The sequence below is a fragment of the Anomaloglossus baeobatrachus genome, chromosome 6 (genome assembly GCF_048569485.1).
Source record: "Anomaloglossus baeobatrachus isolate aAnoBae1 chromosome 6, aAnoBae1.hap1, whole genome shotgun sequence".
NCBI lineage: Eukaryota > Metazoa > Chordata > Amphibia > Anura > Aromobatidae > Anomaloglossus > Anomaloglossus baeobatrachus.
In genome coordinates, this window is record NC_134358.1 from 5,660,208 (window position 1) to 5,673,659 (window position 13,452).

Genomic DNA, 13,452 nt, shown 5'->3' on the forward strand with positions numbered 1-13,452 from the left:
ACTCGGTGTGATCTGGGGCACTCAGATCATTACTACCTTTTATCACTGCACTTGATGGGTTATTATTTTACTCTCTTCTCTTCAACACTGAAATTACCACCCTGAGAAGGACACATGGTGGCATGATGGAGACGTCACTGATCTGCAAACAAGGAAGAAGTGGAAACAAAATGATGTCTCCGGTCTGGAGTCTGAGCCTCGTGCAGAAATCCCGACACCTCCAGCCTCGGCCGCCATCACTAAGGTCATTAATGGTCGTCTGAGGAAGCTTCTGCCGCTGAATGTACTTGTACCAATTATCAGGATCCTCTGCCGGCAGCTCCTGTGCAATCATCGACCAATGATGTTCCATATGTACTTGATGGAGGCAAGTCCAAAGACGCTGCAGCCACTGGAGACAAGTCTGGAGACACTGCAGCTCCGGCAGACGAGTCCGAAAATGCTGCAGCCATGGGACACAAGTACAGAGATGCTGCAGCCACAAGAGACAAGTCCGAACATGCTGCAGCCATGGGAGACAAGTCTGGAGACGCTGCAGCCATAGGAGACAAGTCTGGAGACACTGCAGCCATGGGAGACAAGTCTGGAGACACTGCAGCCACGGGAGACAAGTCTGGAGACACTGCAGCCCCAGCAGACGAGTCCGAAAATGCTGCAGCCATAGGAGACAAGTACCGAGATGCTGCAGCCACAAGAGACAAGTCCGAAGATGCTGCAGCCACGGGAGACAAGTCTGGAGACACTGCAGCCATAGGAGACAAGTCTGGAGACACTGCAGCCATAGGAGACAAGTCTGGAGACACTGCAGCCATGGGAGACAAGTCTGGAGACACTGCAGCCATAGGAGAAAAGTCTGGAGACACTGCAGCCATAGGAGACAAGTCTGGAGACACTGCAGCCATAGGAGACAAGTCTGGAGACACTGCAGCCATAGGAGACAAGTCTGGAGACACTGCAGCCATAGGAGACAAGTCTGGAGACACTGCAGCCATAGGAGACAAGTCTGGAGACACTGCAGCCATAGGAGACAAGTCTGGAGACACTGCAGCCATAGGAGACAAGTCTGGAGACACTGCAGCCATGGGAGACACGTTTGGAGACACTGCAGCCATAGGAGACACGTCTGAAGACACTGCAGCCATGGGAGATAAGTCTAGAGACACTGCAGCCATAGGAGACAAGTCTGGAGACACTGCAGCCATAGGAGATATGTCTAGAGACACTAGAAGGGTCCGGCGGCCTTACTTTATACAACCTCACACCATAATCCAGAGTGTCGTTCCTTAGTGCTACCCATGTGGTCTCCAGACCAATCTCCGGATGTGAATGAGATCAACCCAGACTCATCGCTGAAGAAGACAGATTTCCAATCCAACCTCCATTGCCATCTTGCTCTGCATCATGATTGTCTTTCAGAGTGGTGTTGTGCAGTCAGTGGACACCTTGTAGCTCAATGTCAGGCAGAAGCTTCTGGTGGATTGTGTAGACCCTGTGAGACACCTTAGGCTCAGTGTGTGACATCCAGTTTCACTTGCAGCTCAGAACGGATCAATCATGGAACCAGAGGTTCGGCCATTTCTCCAAAGTGTCCCAGGAGATGTTTTCCAGCACAACACCACCAGACCACAAGTTCCTCACACTAAAATAAGCAGCCTATGTGGCCTAAACCTGCTCCTGTGGATGCTGCATCCACAGACGTGTCTTCCATGGCTGCAGAGTCTCCAGACTCGTCTACATCAGGCACATCTGCTACGTCATTGGTCGGTGATTACACAGGAACTGCCGGCCGAGGATCTTGATGGTTTGCACAATTGCATTTAAAGCAGAAGCTTCCACAGATGACCATTAATGACTTCAGTGCAGGCGGTCGAGGCTGGAGGTGCCGGGATTTCAGCACGAGGCTCAAACTCCAGGCTGGAGAAATCCAGAAGGTGGGAAAATTTAGTTTCCATTTTCTCATTGTGTAAAGATAAGTGACGTCTCCGTCCTGTGACCTTCATCATTCCTCAACTTTTCCTTCTTCGTGTTGTAGTTTCAATGTTGATGAGTTTAAAATGATTATCCCCAATTACCCAATTAGACCGTGATGATGGCCAATACTTGTCGCTGAGACGTGTAATCCATGTGTTAGTGTTCACACCTCCACCCTGGTTTATATTTTTATTGCCAAACATGAACTAAAGTTTTTAATATGGACATAAATAAAAGTTACATTTTATCCTCCATACAGATCTTCTCCAGATCTATCAGGTCACTCCTCCATACAGATCTTCTCCAGATCTCTCAGGTCACTCCTCCATACAGATCTTCTCCAGATCTATCATGTCACTCCTCCATACAGATCTTCTCCAGATCTGTCAGGTCACTCCTCCATACAGATCTTCTCCAGATCTCTCAGGTCACTGCTCCATACAGATCTTCTCCAGATCTATCAGGTCACTCCTCCATACAGATCTTCTCCAGATCTGTCAGGTCACTCCTCCATACAGATCTTCTCCAGCTCTTTCAGGTCACTCCTCCATACAGATCTTCTCCAGATCTATCAGGTCACTCCTCCATACAGATCTTCTCCAGATCTGTCAGGTCACTCCTCCATACAGATCTTCCCCAGATCTTTCAGGTCACTCCTCCATATAGATCTTCTCCAGATCTGTCAGGTCACTCCTCCATACAGATCTTCTCCAGATCTGTCAGGTCACTCCTCCATACAGATCTTCTCCAGCTCTTTCAGGTCACTCCTCCATACAGATCTTCTCCAGATCTATCAGGTCACTCCTCCATACAGATCTTCCCCAGATCTTTCAGGTCACTCCTCCATACAGATCTTCTCCAGATCTGTCAGGTCACTCCTCCATACAGATCTTCTCCAGATCTGTCAGGTCACTCCTCCATACAGATCTTCTCCAGATCTGTCAGGTCACTCCTCCATACAGATCTTCCCCAGATCTTTCAGGTCACTCCTCCATACAGATCTTCTCCAGATCTGTCAGGTCACTCCTCCATACAGATCTTCTCCAGATCTGTCAGGTCACTCCTCCATACAGATCTTCTCCAGATCTCTCAGGTCACTCCTTCATACAGATCTTCTCCAGATCTGTCAGGTCACTCCTCCATACAGAACTTCTACAGATCTCTCAGGTCACTCCTCCATAAAGATCTTCTCCAGATCTTTCAGGTCACTTCTCCATACAGAACTTCACCAGATCTTTCAGGTCACTTCTCCATACAGAACTTCTCCAGATCTTTCAGGTCACTCCTCCATACAGATCTTCTCCAGATCTCTCAGGTCACTGCTCCATACAGATCTTCTCCAGATCTATCAGGTCACTCCTCCATACAGATCTTCTCCAGATCTGTCAGGTCACTCCTCATACAGATCTTCTCCAGATCTATCAGGTCACTCCTCCATACAGATCTTCTCCAGATCTGTCAGGTCACTCCTCCATACAGATCTTCTCCAGATCTTTCAGGTCACTCCTCCATACAGATCTTCTCCAGATCTCTCAGGTCACTCCTTCATACAGATCTTCTCCAGATCTATCAGGTCACTCCTCCATACAGATCTTCTCCAGATCTGTCAGGTCACTCCTCCATACAGATCTTCTCCAGATCTCTCAGGTCACTCCTTCATACAGATCTTCTCCAGATCTGTCAGGTCACTCCTCCATACAGAACTTCTACAGATCTCTCAGGTCACTCCTCCATACAGAACTTCTCCAGATCTTTCAGGTCACTCCTCCATACAGATCTTCTCCAGATCTTTCAGGTCACTCCTCCATACAGATCTTCTCCAGATCTTTCAGGTCACTCCTCCATACAGGTCTTCTCCAGATCTGTCAGGTCACTCCTCCATACAGATATTCTCCAGATCTGTCAGGTCACTCCTCCATACAGATCTTCTCCAGATCTCTCAGGTCACTCCTCCATACAGATCTTCTCCAGATCTCTCAGGTCACTCCTCCATACAGATATTCTCCAGATCTCTCAGGTCACTCCTCCATACAGATCTTCTCCAGATCTCTCAGGTCACTCCTCCATACAGATCTTCTCCATATCTTTCAGGTCACTCCTCCATACAGATCTTCTCCAGATCTCTCAGGTCACTCCTCCATACAGATATTCTCCAGATCTCTCAGGTCACTCCTCCATACAGAACTTCTCCAGATCTTTCAGGTCACTCCTCCATACAGATCTTCTCCAGATCTTTCAGGTCATTCCTCCATACAGAACGTCTCCAGATCTGTCAGGTCACTCCTCCATACAGATCTTCTCCAGATCTCTCAGGTCACTCCTCCATACAGATCTTCTCCAGATCTATCAGGTCACTCCTCCATACAGATATTCTCCAGATCTGTCAGGTCACTCCTCCATACAGATATTCTCCAGATCTCTCAGGTCACTCCTCCATACAGATATTCTCCAGATCTCTCAGGTCACTCCTCCATACAGATATTCTCCAGATCTCTCAGGTCACTCCTCCATACAGATATTCTCCAGATCTCTCAGGTCACTCCTCCATACAGATCTTCTCCAGATCTCTCAGGTCACTCCTCCATACAGGTCTTCTCCAGATCTGTCAGGTCACTCCTCCATACAGATCTTCCCCAGATCTGTCAGGTCACTCCTCCATACAGAACTTCTCCAGATCTCTCAGGTCACTCCTACATACAGGTCTTCTCCAGATCTCTCAGGTCACTCCTCCATACAGATCTTCTGGAGATCTCTCAGGTCACTCCTCCATACAGATCTTCTCCAGATCTGTCAGGTCACTCCTCCATACAGATCTTCTCCAGATCTGTCAGGTCACTCCTCCATACAGATCTTCTCCAGATCTCTCAGGTCACTCCTCCATACAGATCTTCTCCAGATCTTTCAGGTTACTCCTCCGTACAGGTCTTCTCCAGATCTCTCAGGTCACTCCTCCATACAGAACGTCTCCAGATCTGTCAGGTCAGTCCTCCATACAGATCTTCCCCAGATCTGTCAGGTCACTCCTCCATACAGATCTTCTCCAGATCTCTCAGGTCACTCCTCCATACAGAACGTCTCCAGATCTGTCAGGTCTCCTCCATACAGATCTTCTCCAGATCTCTCAGGTCACTCCTCCATACAGATCTTCTCCAGATCTTTCAGGTCACTCCTCCATACAGATCTTCCCCAGATCTGTCAGGTCACTCCTCCATTCAGATCTTCTCCAGATCTGTCAGGTCACTCCTCCATACAGATCTTCTCCAGATCTTTCAGGTCACTCCTCCTCCATACAGATCTTCTCCAGATGTTTCAGGTCACTCCTCCATACAGATCTTCTCCAGATCTTTCAGGTCACTCCTCCTCCATACAGATCTTCTCCAGATCTTTCAGGTCACTCCTCCTCCATACAAATTTTTCAGGTCACTCCTCCATACAGATCTTTCAGGTCACTCCTCCATACAGATCTTTCAGGTCACTCCTCCATACAGATCTTTCAGGTCACTCCTCCATACAGATCTTTCAGGTCATTCCTCCATACAGATCTTTCAGGTCACTCCTCCATACAAATCTTCTCCAGATCTTTCAGGTCATTCCTCCATACAGATCTTCTCCAGATCATTTGGGTCACTCCTCCATATAGATCTTCTCCAGATTTTTCAGGTCACTCCTCTATACAGATTTTCTTCAGATCTTTCAGTCCACTCCTCCATACAGATCTTTCAGGTTTTGAAGCTGACTCTGGACAACATTAAGTTTCAGCTCCTCCAGAGATTTTCTCTTGGGTTTAGATCTATAGACTGGCTAGGCAACTTCAGGACCTTGAAATGCTTCTTAAGGAGCCGCTTGTTAGTTGCCCTGATTGTGTGTTTTGGGTCGTTGTCATGGTGGAAGACCCAGCCACAACCCATCTTCAGTGCACGTACTGAGAAAGGGAGGTTGTTGGCCAAAATCTCACAATACATGACCCCATCCATCCTCCCTTCAATAACGTACAGTTGTCTTGTCCCCTTTGCAGACAAGCCACCAAAAGTATGATGTTTCCACCCCCATGCTTCACGGTTGGGATGGTGTTCTTGGGGTTGTACTCATTGTCATGGGGGCCTTCTCTGATATCACACAATTATTAGAGCGAGAGATGGGTGAACAATCCAGAGATTCTTTATTCCAAGCAAATCAAAAGATCCATAAAATAATCCACCACACAGAGGGTAAAGTAGTCCAGTAAGGGCATAAATGTCCCAGGAGGTTAGTCACAATCCTCCAGCAGTCCTTTTCCAGTGAAATCGGGGTTTCTCACAGTCTCTCTGGGGTGTCAGCTTCTTTCTCGGAGGATCAATCTTAATCCTTCACTCTTGTCTCTCTCAGCCAGAATGAATAATCCCCCAGGTAGGCAGAGAGTTTAGGTGGATCCCAGGCCTCCTCCCCCAGACTTAGGGACAAAAGCCAGGCAAGGGGTGATTAACCTGCAAACAGGACAATGTACACACAAGGAATACACAGAATGGACAGAGCACCATGCCTAGAATACGAACCTACACAAAATTATACACAACCGCCCATATTGCACCATCACACTCATCTCTAGTGAGACATATGCAGTACACGGAGCATTCTAGTGATAAATATGCAGTATAGAAAGCACTATAGTCAGGAATATGCACTACACAGAGCATTCTAGTGAGGAATATGCAGTCCATGCAGCACTCTAATAAGAAGTATGCAGTATAGAAAAAATTATAGTCAGGAATATGCACTACACAGAGCATTCTAGTGAGGAATATGCAGTCCACGCAGTATTCTAGTGAGGAATATGCATTACATGGAGCACTATAGTGAGAAATATGCAGCACGCGAAACATTCTAGTGAGAAATATGCAGAACAGAAAGCATTGAAGGCAGGAATATGCACTAATCAGGCCATTCTATTGACTAATATGCAACACACAGAAAATTCTAATGAGAAATATGCAGTACACTGAGCACTGTAGTCAGGAATATGCAGTACACTGAGCATTGTAGTGAGAAATATGCAGTACAGAAGGCATTGTAGTCAGGAATATGCAGTACACGGAGCACTCTAGTGAGAAATATGCAGTACACAGTGCATTCTAGTGAGGAATGTGCAGTGTACAGAGCATTCTAGTGAGGAATGTGCAGTGTATGGAGCATTCTAGTGAGGAATGTGCAGTGTACGGAGCATTCTAGTGAGGAATGTGCAGTGTACAGAGCATTCTAGTGAGGAATGTGCAGTGTACGGAGCACTCTAGTGAGTCATATGCAGTACACGGAGCACTCTAGTGAGAAATATGCAGTACACAGTGCATTCTAGTGAGGAATGTGCAGTGTACAGAGCATTCTAGTGAGGAATGTGCAGTGTATGGAGCATTCTAGTGAGGAATGTGCAGTGTACGGAGCATTCTAGTGAGGAATGTGCAGTGTACAGAGCATTCTAGTGAGGAATGTGCAGTGTACAGAGCATTCTAGTGAGGAATGTGCAGTGTACAGAGCATTCTAGTGAGGAATGTGCAGTGTACAGAGCATTCTAGTGAGGAATGTGCAGTGTACAGAGCATTCTAGTGAGGAATGTGCAGTGTACAGAGCATTCTAGTGAGGAATGTGCAGTGTACAGAGCATTCTAGTGAGGAATGTGCAGTGTACAGAGCATTCTAGTGAGGAATGTGCAGTGTACAGAGCATTCTAGTGAGGAATGTGCAGTGTACAGAGCATTCTAGTGAGGAATGTGCAGTGTACAGAGCATTCTAGTGAGGAATGTGCAGTGTACAGAGCATTCTATGAAGGAATGTGCAGTGTACAGAGCATTCTAGTGAGGAATGTGCAGTGTACAGAGCATTCTAGTGAGGAATGTGCAGTGTACAGAGCATTCTAGTGAGGAATGTGCAGTGTACAGAGCATTCTAGTGAGGAATGTGCAGTGTTCAGAGCATTCTAGTGAGGAATATGCAGTGTACAGAGCATACTAGTGAGGAATGTGCAGTGTACAGAGCATTCTAGTGAGGAATGCAGTGTACAGAGCATTCTAGTGAGGAATGTGCAGTGTACAGAGCATTCTAGTGAGGAATGTGCAGTGTACAGAGCATTCTAGTGAGGAATGTGCAGTGTACAGAGCATTCTAGTGAGGAATGTGCAGTGTACGGAGCATTCTAGTGAGGAATGTGCAGTGTACGGAGCATTCTAGTGAGGAATGTGCAGTGTACAGAGCATTCTAGTGAGGAATGTGCAGTGTACGGAGCATTCTAGTGAGGAATGTGCAGTGTACAGAGCATTCTAGTGAGGAATGTGCAGTGTACAGAGCATTCTAGTGAGGAATGTGCAGTGTACAGAGCATTCTAGTGAGGAATGTGCAGTGTACAGAGCATTCTAGTGAGGAATGTGCAGTGTACGGAGTATTCTAGTGAGAAATGTGCAGTGTACAGAGCATTCTAGTGAGGAATGTGCAGTGTACAGAGCATTCTAGTGAGGAATGTGCAGTGTACAGAGCATTCTAGTGAGGATTGTGCAGTGTACAGAGCATTCTAGTGAGGAATGTGCAGTGTACGGAGCATTCTAGTGAGGAATGTGCAGTGTACAGAGCATTCTAGTGAGGAATGTGCAGTGTACAGAGCATTCTAGTGAGGAATGTGCAGTGTACAGAGCATTCTAGTGAGGAATGTGCAGTGTACGGAACATTCTATGGAGGAATGTGCAGTGTACAGAGCATTCTAGTGAGGATTGTGCCGTGTACAGAGCATTCTAGTGAGGATTGTGCAGTGTACAGAGCATTCTAGTGAGGAATGTGCAGTGTACAGAGCATTCTAGTGAGGAATGTGCAGTGTACAGAGCATTCTATGGAGGAATGTGCAGTGTACAGAGCATTCTATGGAGGAATGTGCAGTGTACAGAGCATTCTATGGAGGAATGTGCAGTGTACAGAGCATTCTAGTGAGGAATGTGCAGTGTACAGAGCATTCTAGTGAGGAATGTGCAGTGTACAGAGCATTCTAGTGAGGAATGTGCAGTGTACAGAGCATTCTATGAAGGAATGTGCAGTGTACAGAGCATTCTATGGAGGAATGTGCAGTGTACAGAGCATTCTATGGAGGAATGTGCAGTGTACAGAGCATTCTAGTGAGGATTGTGCAGTGTACAAAGCATTCTAGTGAGGAATGTGCAGTGTATAGAGCATTCTAGTGAGGAATGTGCAGTGTACAGAGCATTCTATGGAGGAATGTGCAGTGTACAGAGCATTCTAGTGAGGAATGTGCAGTATTTTCAGTGTTTCAGTGAGGAATGTGCAGTGTACAGAGCATTCTAGTGAGGAATGTGCAGTATTTTCAGTGTTTCAGTGAGGAATGTGCAGTGTACAGAGCATTCTAGTGAGGAATGTGCAGTGTACAGAGCATTCTAGTGAGGAATGTGCAGTGTACAGAGCATTCTAGTGAGGAATGTGCAGTGTACAGAGCATTCTATGAAGGAATGTGCAGTGTACAGAGCATTCTAGTGAGGAATGTGCAGTGTACAGAGCATTCTAGTGAGGATTGTGCAGTGTACAAAGCATTCTAGTGAGGAATGTGCAGTGTACAGAGCATTCTAGTGAGGAATGTGCAGTGTACAGAGCATTCTAGTGAGGAATGTGCAGTGTACAGAGCATTCTATGGAGGAATGTGCAGTGTACAGAGCATTCTAGTGAGGAATGTGCAGTATTTTCAGTGTTTCAGTGAGGAATGTGCAGTGTACAGAGCATTCTAGTGAGGAATGTGCAGTATTTTCAGTGTTTCAGTGAGGAATGTGCAGTGTACAGAGCATTCTAGTGAGGAATGTGCAGTATTTTCAGTGTTTCAGTGAGGAATGTGCAGTGTACAGAGCATTCTAGTGAGGAATGTGCAGTGTACGGAGCATTCTAGTGAGGAATGTGCAGTGTACGGAGCATTCTAGTGAGGAATGTGCAGTGTACAGAGCATTCTAGTGAGGAATGTGCAGTGTACGGAGCATTCTAGTGAGGAATGTGCAGTGTACAGAGCATTCTAGTGAGGAATGTGCAGTATTTTCAGTGAGGCGTATGTATACATTAGGCAGAGCAGTAGCCTATACATGCTATGTATGGTAAGTAGGGAGCATTCTAGTTATCAGTATAGAGTGGATGAGGTACCATGTGCTTGTGTTTCCGCAGGAATGTGGACCGCCCGGCGCTGTGTCAGATCTCACTCCACGACTTCCAGCGCTTCCTTCAATTTGACCAGAAGGTGAGAAACACAGAATAAGGGGCAGTGATCTGCGCTAATCCTCCATCTCTAGGAGCAGTAATAGAATATTAGGGTGTATTGTCACCGGCCGGGGGGATGTAGCTCAGCTGCCGTACCCCGCTGTAGCCGGGGATGTAGCTCAGCTGCCGTACCCCGCTGTAGCCGGGGATGTAGCTCAGCTGCCGTACCCCGCTGTAGCCGCGGCTGTAGCTCAGCTGCCGTACTCCGCTGTAGCCGGGGGATGTAGCTCAGCTGCCGTACCCCACTGTAGCCGGGGGATGTAGCTCAGCTGCCGTACCCCACTGTAGCCGGGGGATGTAGCTCAGCTGCCGTACCCCACTGTAGCCGGGGGATGTAGCTCAGCTGCCGTACCCCACTGTAGCCGGGGGATGTAGCTCAGCTGCCGTACCCCACTGTAGCTGGAGCTGTAGCTCAGCTGCCGTACCACACTGTAGCCGGAGCTGTAGCTCAGCTGCCGTACCCCACTGTAGCCGGAGCAGTAGCTCAGCTGCCGTACCCCACTGTCTTCCCTGCCATGGTCTCTTCTTGCAGGACGTCTGGGCGAGTGACCTCGGGAAAGTGCGGGAATTTCTGTGCAGTTACATGCGGGACAGCGATGTGGAGACGCCGGAGCCGGTGCTGCAGCTGGACGAGGTGAGTGCAGCGTGTCCCCCGCCTGCTGTGTGCTCTGGGGTGGTGTCCCCCGCCTGCTGTGTGCTCTGGGGTGGTGTCCCCCGCCTGCTGTGTGCTCTGGGGTGGTGTCCCCCGCCTGCTGTGTGCTCTGGGGTGGTGTCCCCCGCCTGCTGTGTGCTCTGGGGTGGTGTCCCCCGCCTGCTCTGTGCACTGGGGTGGTGTCCCCCGCCTGCTCTGTGCTCTGGGGTGGTGTCCCCCGCCTGCTGTGTGCTCTGGGGTGGTGTCCCCCGCCTGCTGTGTGCTCTGGGGTGGTGTCCCCCGCCTGCTGTGTGCTCTGGGGTGGTGTCCCCCACCTGCTGTGTGCTCTGGGGTGGTGTCCACAGCCTGCTGTGTGGTCTGGGGTGGTGTCCACAGCCTGCTGTGTGCTCTGGGGTGGTGTCCACAGCCTGCTGTGTGCTCTGGGGTGGTGTCCACAGCCTGCTGTGTGCTCTGGGGTGCTGTCCCCCGCCTGCTGTGTGCTCTGGGGTGGTGTCCCCCGCCTGCTGTGTGCTCTGGGGTGGTGTCCCCCGCCTGCTGTGTGCTCTGGGGTGGTGTCCACCGCCTGCTGTGTGCTCTGGGGTGGTGTCCCCCGCCTGCTGTGTGCTCTGGGGTGGTGTCCCCCGCCTGCTCTGTGCACTGGGGTGGTATCCCCCGCCTGCTCTGTGCTCTGGGGTGGTGTCCCCCGCCTGCTGTGTGCTCTGGGGTGGTGTCCCCCGCCTGCTGTGTGCTCTGGGGTGGTGTCCCCCGCCTGCTGTGTGCTCTGGGGTGGTGTCCCCCGCCTGCTGTGTGCTCTGGGGTGGTGTCCACAGCCTGCTGTGTGCTCTGGGGTGGTGTCCCCCGCCTGCTGTGTGCTCTGGGGTGGTGTCCACAGCCTGCTGTGTGCTCTGGGGTGGTGTCCACAGCCTGATGTGTGCTCTGGGGTGGTGTCCACAGCCTGCTGTGTGCTCTGGGGTGGTGTCCACAGCCTGCTGTGTGCTCTGGGGTGGTGTCCACAGCCCGCTGTGTGGTCTGGGGTGGTGTCCACAGCCTGCTGTGTGCTCTGGGGTGGTGTCCACAGCCTGCTGTGTTCTCTGGGGTGGTGTCCACAGCCTGCTGTGTGCTCTGGGGTGGTGTCCACAGCCTGATGTGTGCTCTGGGGTGGTGTCCACAGCCTGCTGTGTGCTCTGGGGTGGTGTCCCCCGCCTGCTGTGTGCTCTGGGGTGGTGTCCACAGCCTGATGTGTGCTCTGGGGTGGTGTCCCCCGCCTGCTCTGTGCACTGGGGTGGTGTCCCCCGCCTGCTGTGTGCTCTGGGGTGGTGTCCCCCGCCTGCTGTGTGCTCTGGGGTGGTGTCCCCCGCCTGCTGTGTGCTCTGGGGTGGTGTCCCCCGCCTGCTGTGTGCTCTGGGGTGGTGTCCCCCGCCTGCTGTGTGCTCTGGGGTGGTGTCCCCCGCCTGCTGTGTGCTCTGGGGTGGTGTCCCCCGCCTGCTCTGTGCACTGGGGTGGTGTCCCCCGCCTGCTCTGTGCTCTGGGGTGGTGTCCCCCGCCTGCTGTGTGCTCTGGGGTGGTGTCCCCCGCCTGCTGTGTGCTCTGGGGTGGTGTCCCCCGCCTGCTGTGTGCTCTAGGGTGGTGTCCACAGCCTGCTGTGTGCTCTGGGGTGCTGTCCCCCGCCTGCTGTGTGCTCTGGGGTGGTGTCCCCCGCCTGCTGTGTGCTCTGGGGTGGTGTCCCCCGCCTGCTGTGTGCTCTGGGGTGGTGTCCCCCGCCTGCTGTGTGCTCTGGGGTGGTGTCCCCCGCCTGCTGTGTGCTCTGGGGTGGTGTCCACAGGCTGCTGTGTGCTCTGGGGTGGTGTCCCCCGCCTGCTGTGTGCTCTGGGGTGGTGTCCCCCGCCTGCTGTGTGCTCTGGGGTGGTGTCCACAGCCTGCTGTGTGCTCTGGGGTGGTGTCCCCCGCCTGCTGTGTGCTTTGGGGTGGTGTCCCCCGCCTGCTGTGTGCTCTGGGGTGGTGTCCCCCGCCTGCTGTGTGCTCTGGGGTGGTGTCCACAGCCTGCTGTGTGCTCTGGGGTGGTGTCCCCCGCCTGCTGTGTGCTCTGGGGTGGTGTCCCCCGCCTGCTGTGTGCTCTGGGGTGGTGTCCCCCGCCTGCTGTGTGCTCTGGGGTGGTGTCCCCCGCCTGCTGTGTGCTCTGGGGTGGTGTCCACAGCCTGCTGTGTGCTCTGGGGTGGTGTCCCCCGCCTGCTGTGTGCTTTGGGGTGGTATCCCCCGCCTGCTGTGTGCTCTGGGGTGGTGTCCCCCTCCTGCTGTGTGCTCTGGGGTGGTGTCCACAGCCTGCTGTGTGCTCTGGGGTGGTGTCCCCCGCCTGCTGTGTGCTCTGGGGTGGTGTCTTCCGCCTGCTGTGTGCTCTGGGGTGGTGTCCCCCGCCTGCTGTGTGCTCTGGGGTGGTGTCCCCCGCCTGCTGTGTGCTCTGGGGTGGTGTCCCCCGCCTGATGTGTGCTTTGGGGTGGTATCCCCCGCCTGCTGTGTGCTCTGGGGTGGTGTCCCCCTCCTGCTGTGTGCTCTGGGGTGGTGTCCACAGCCTGCTGTGTGCTCTGGGGTGGTGT

The 13,452-nt window shown here is 51.5% G+C and overlaps 1 protein-coding gene across 1 annotated transcript in view; it reads left to right on the plus strand.

The window, feature by feature from the left end:
- Window positions 1-13,452, plus strand: part of LOC142243773 (1-phosphatidylinositol 4,5-bisphosphate phosphodiesterase gamma-1-like) — a 150,996-nt gene that overhangs the window by 131,438 nt on the left and 6,106 nt on the right. The window contains exons 8-9 of the mRNA XM_075315972.1: window positions 10,138-10,210; window positions 10,763-10,864. Of these exons, the coding sequence (XP_075172087.1) occupies window positions 10,138-10,210; window positions 10,763-10,864 (175 nt within the window). The remainder of the gene's footprint in view (window positions 1-10,137; window positions 10,211-10,762; window positions 10,865-13,452) is intronic.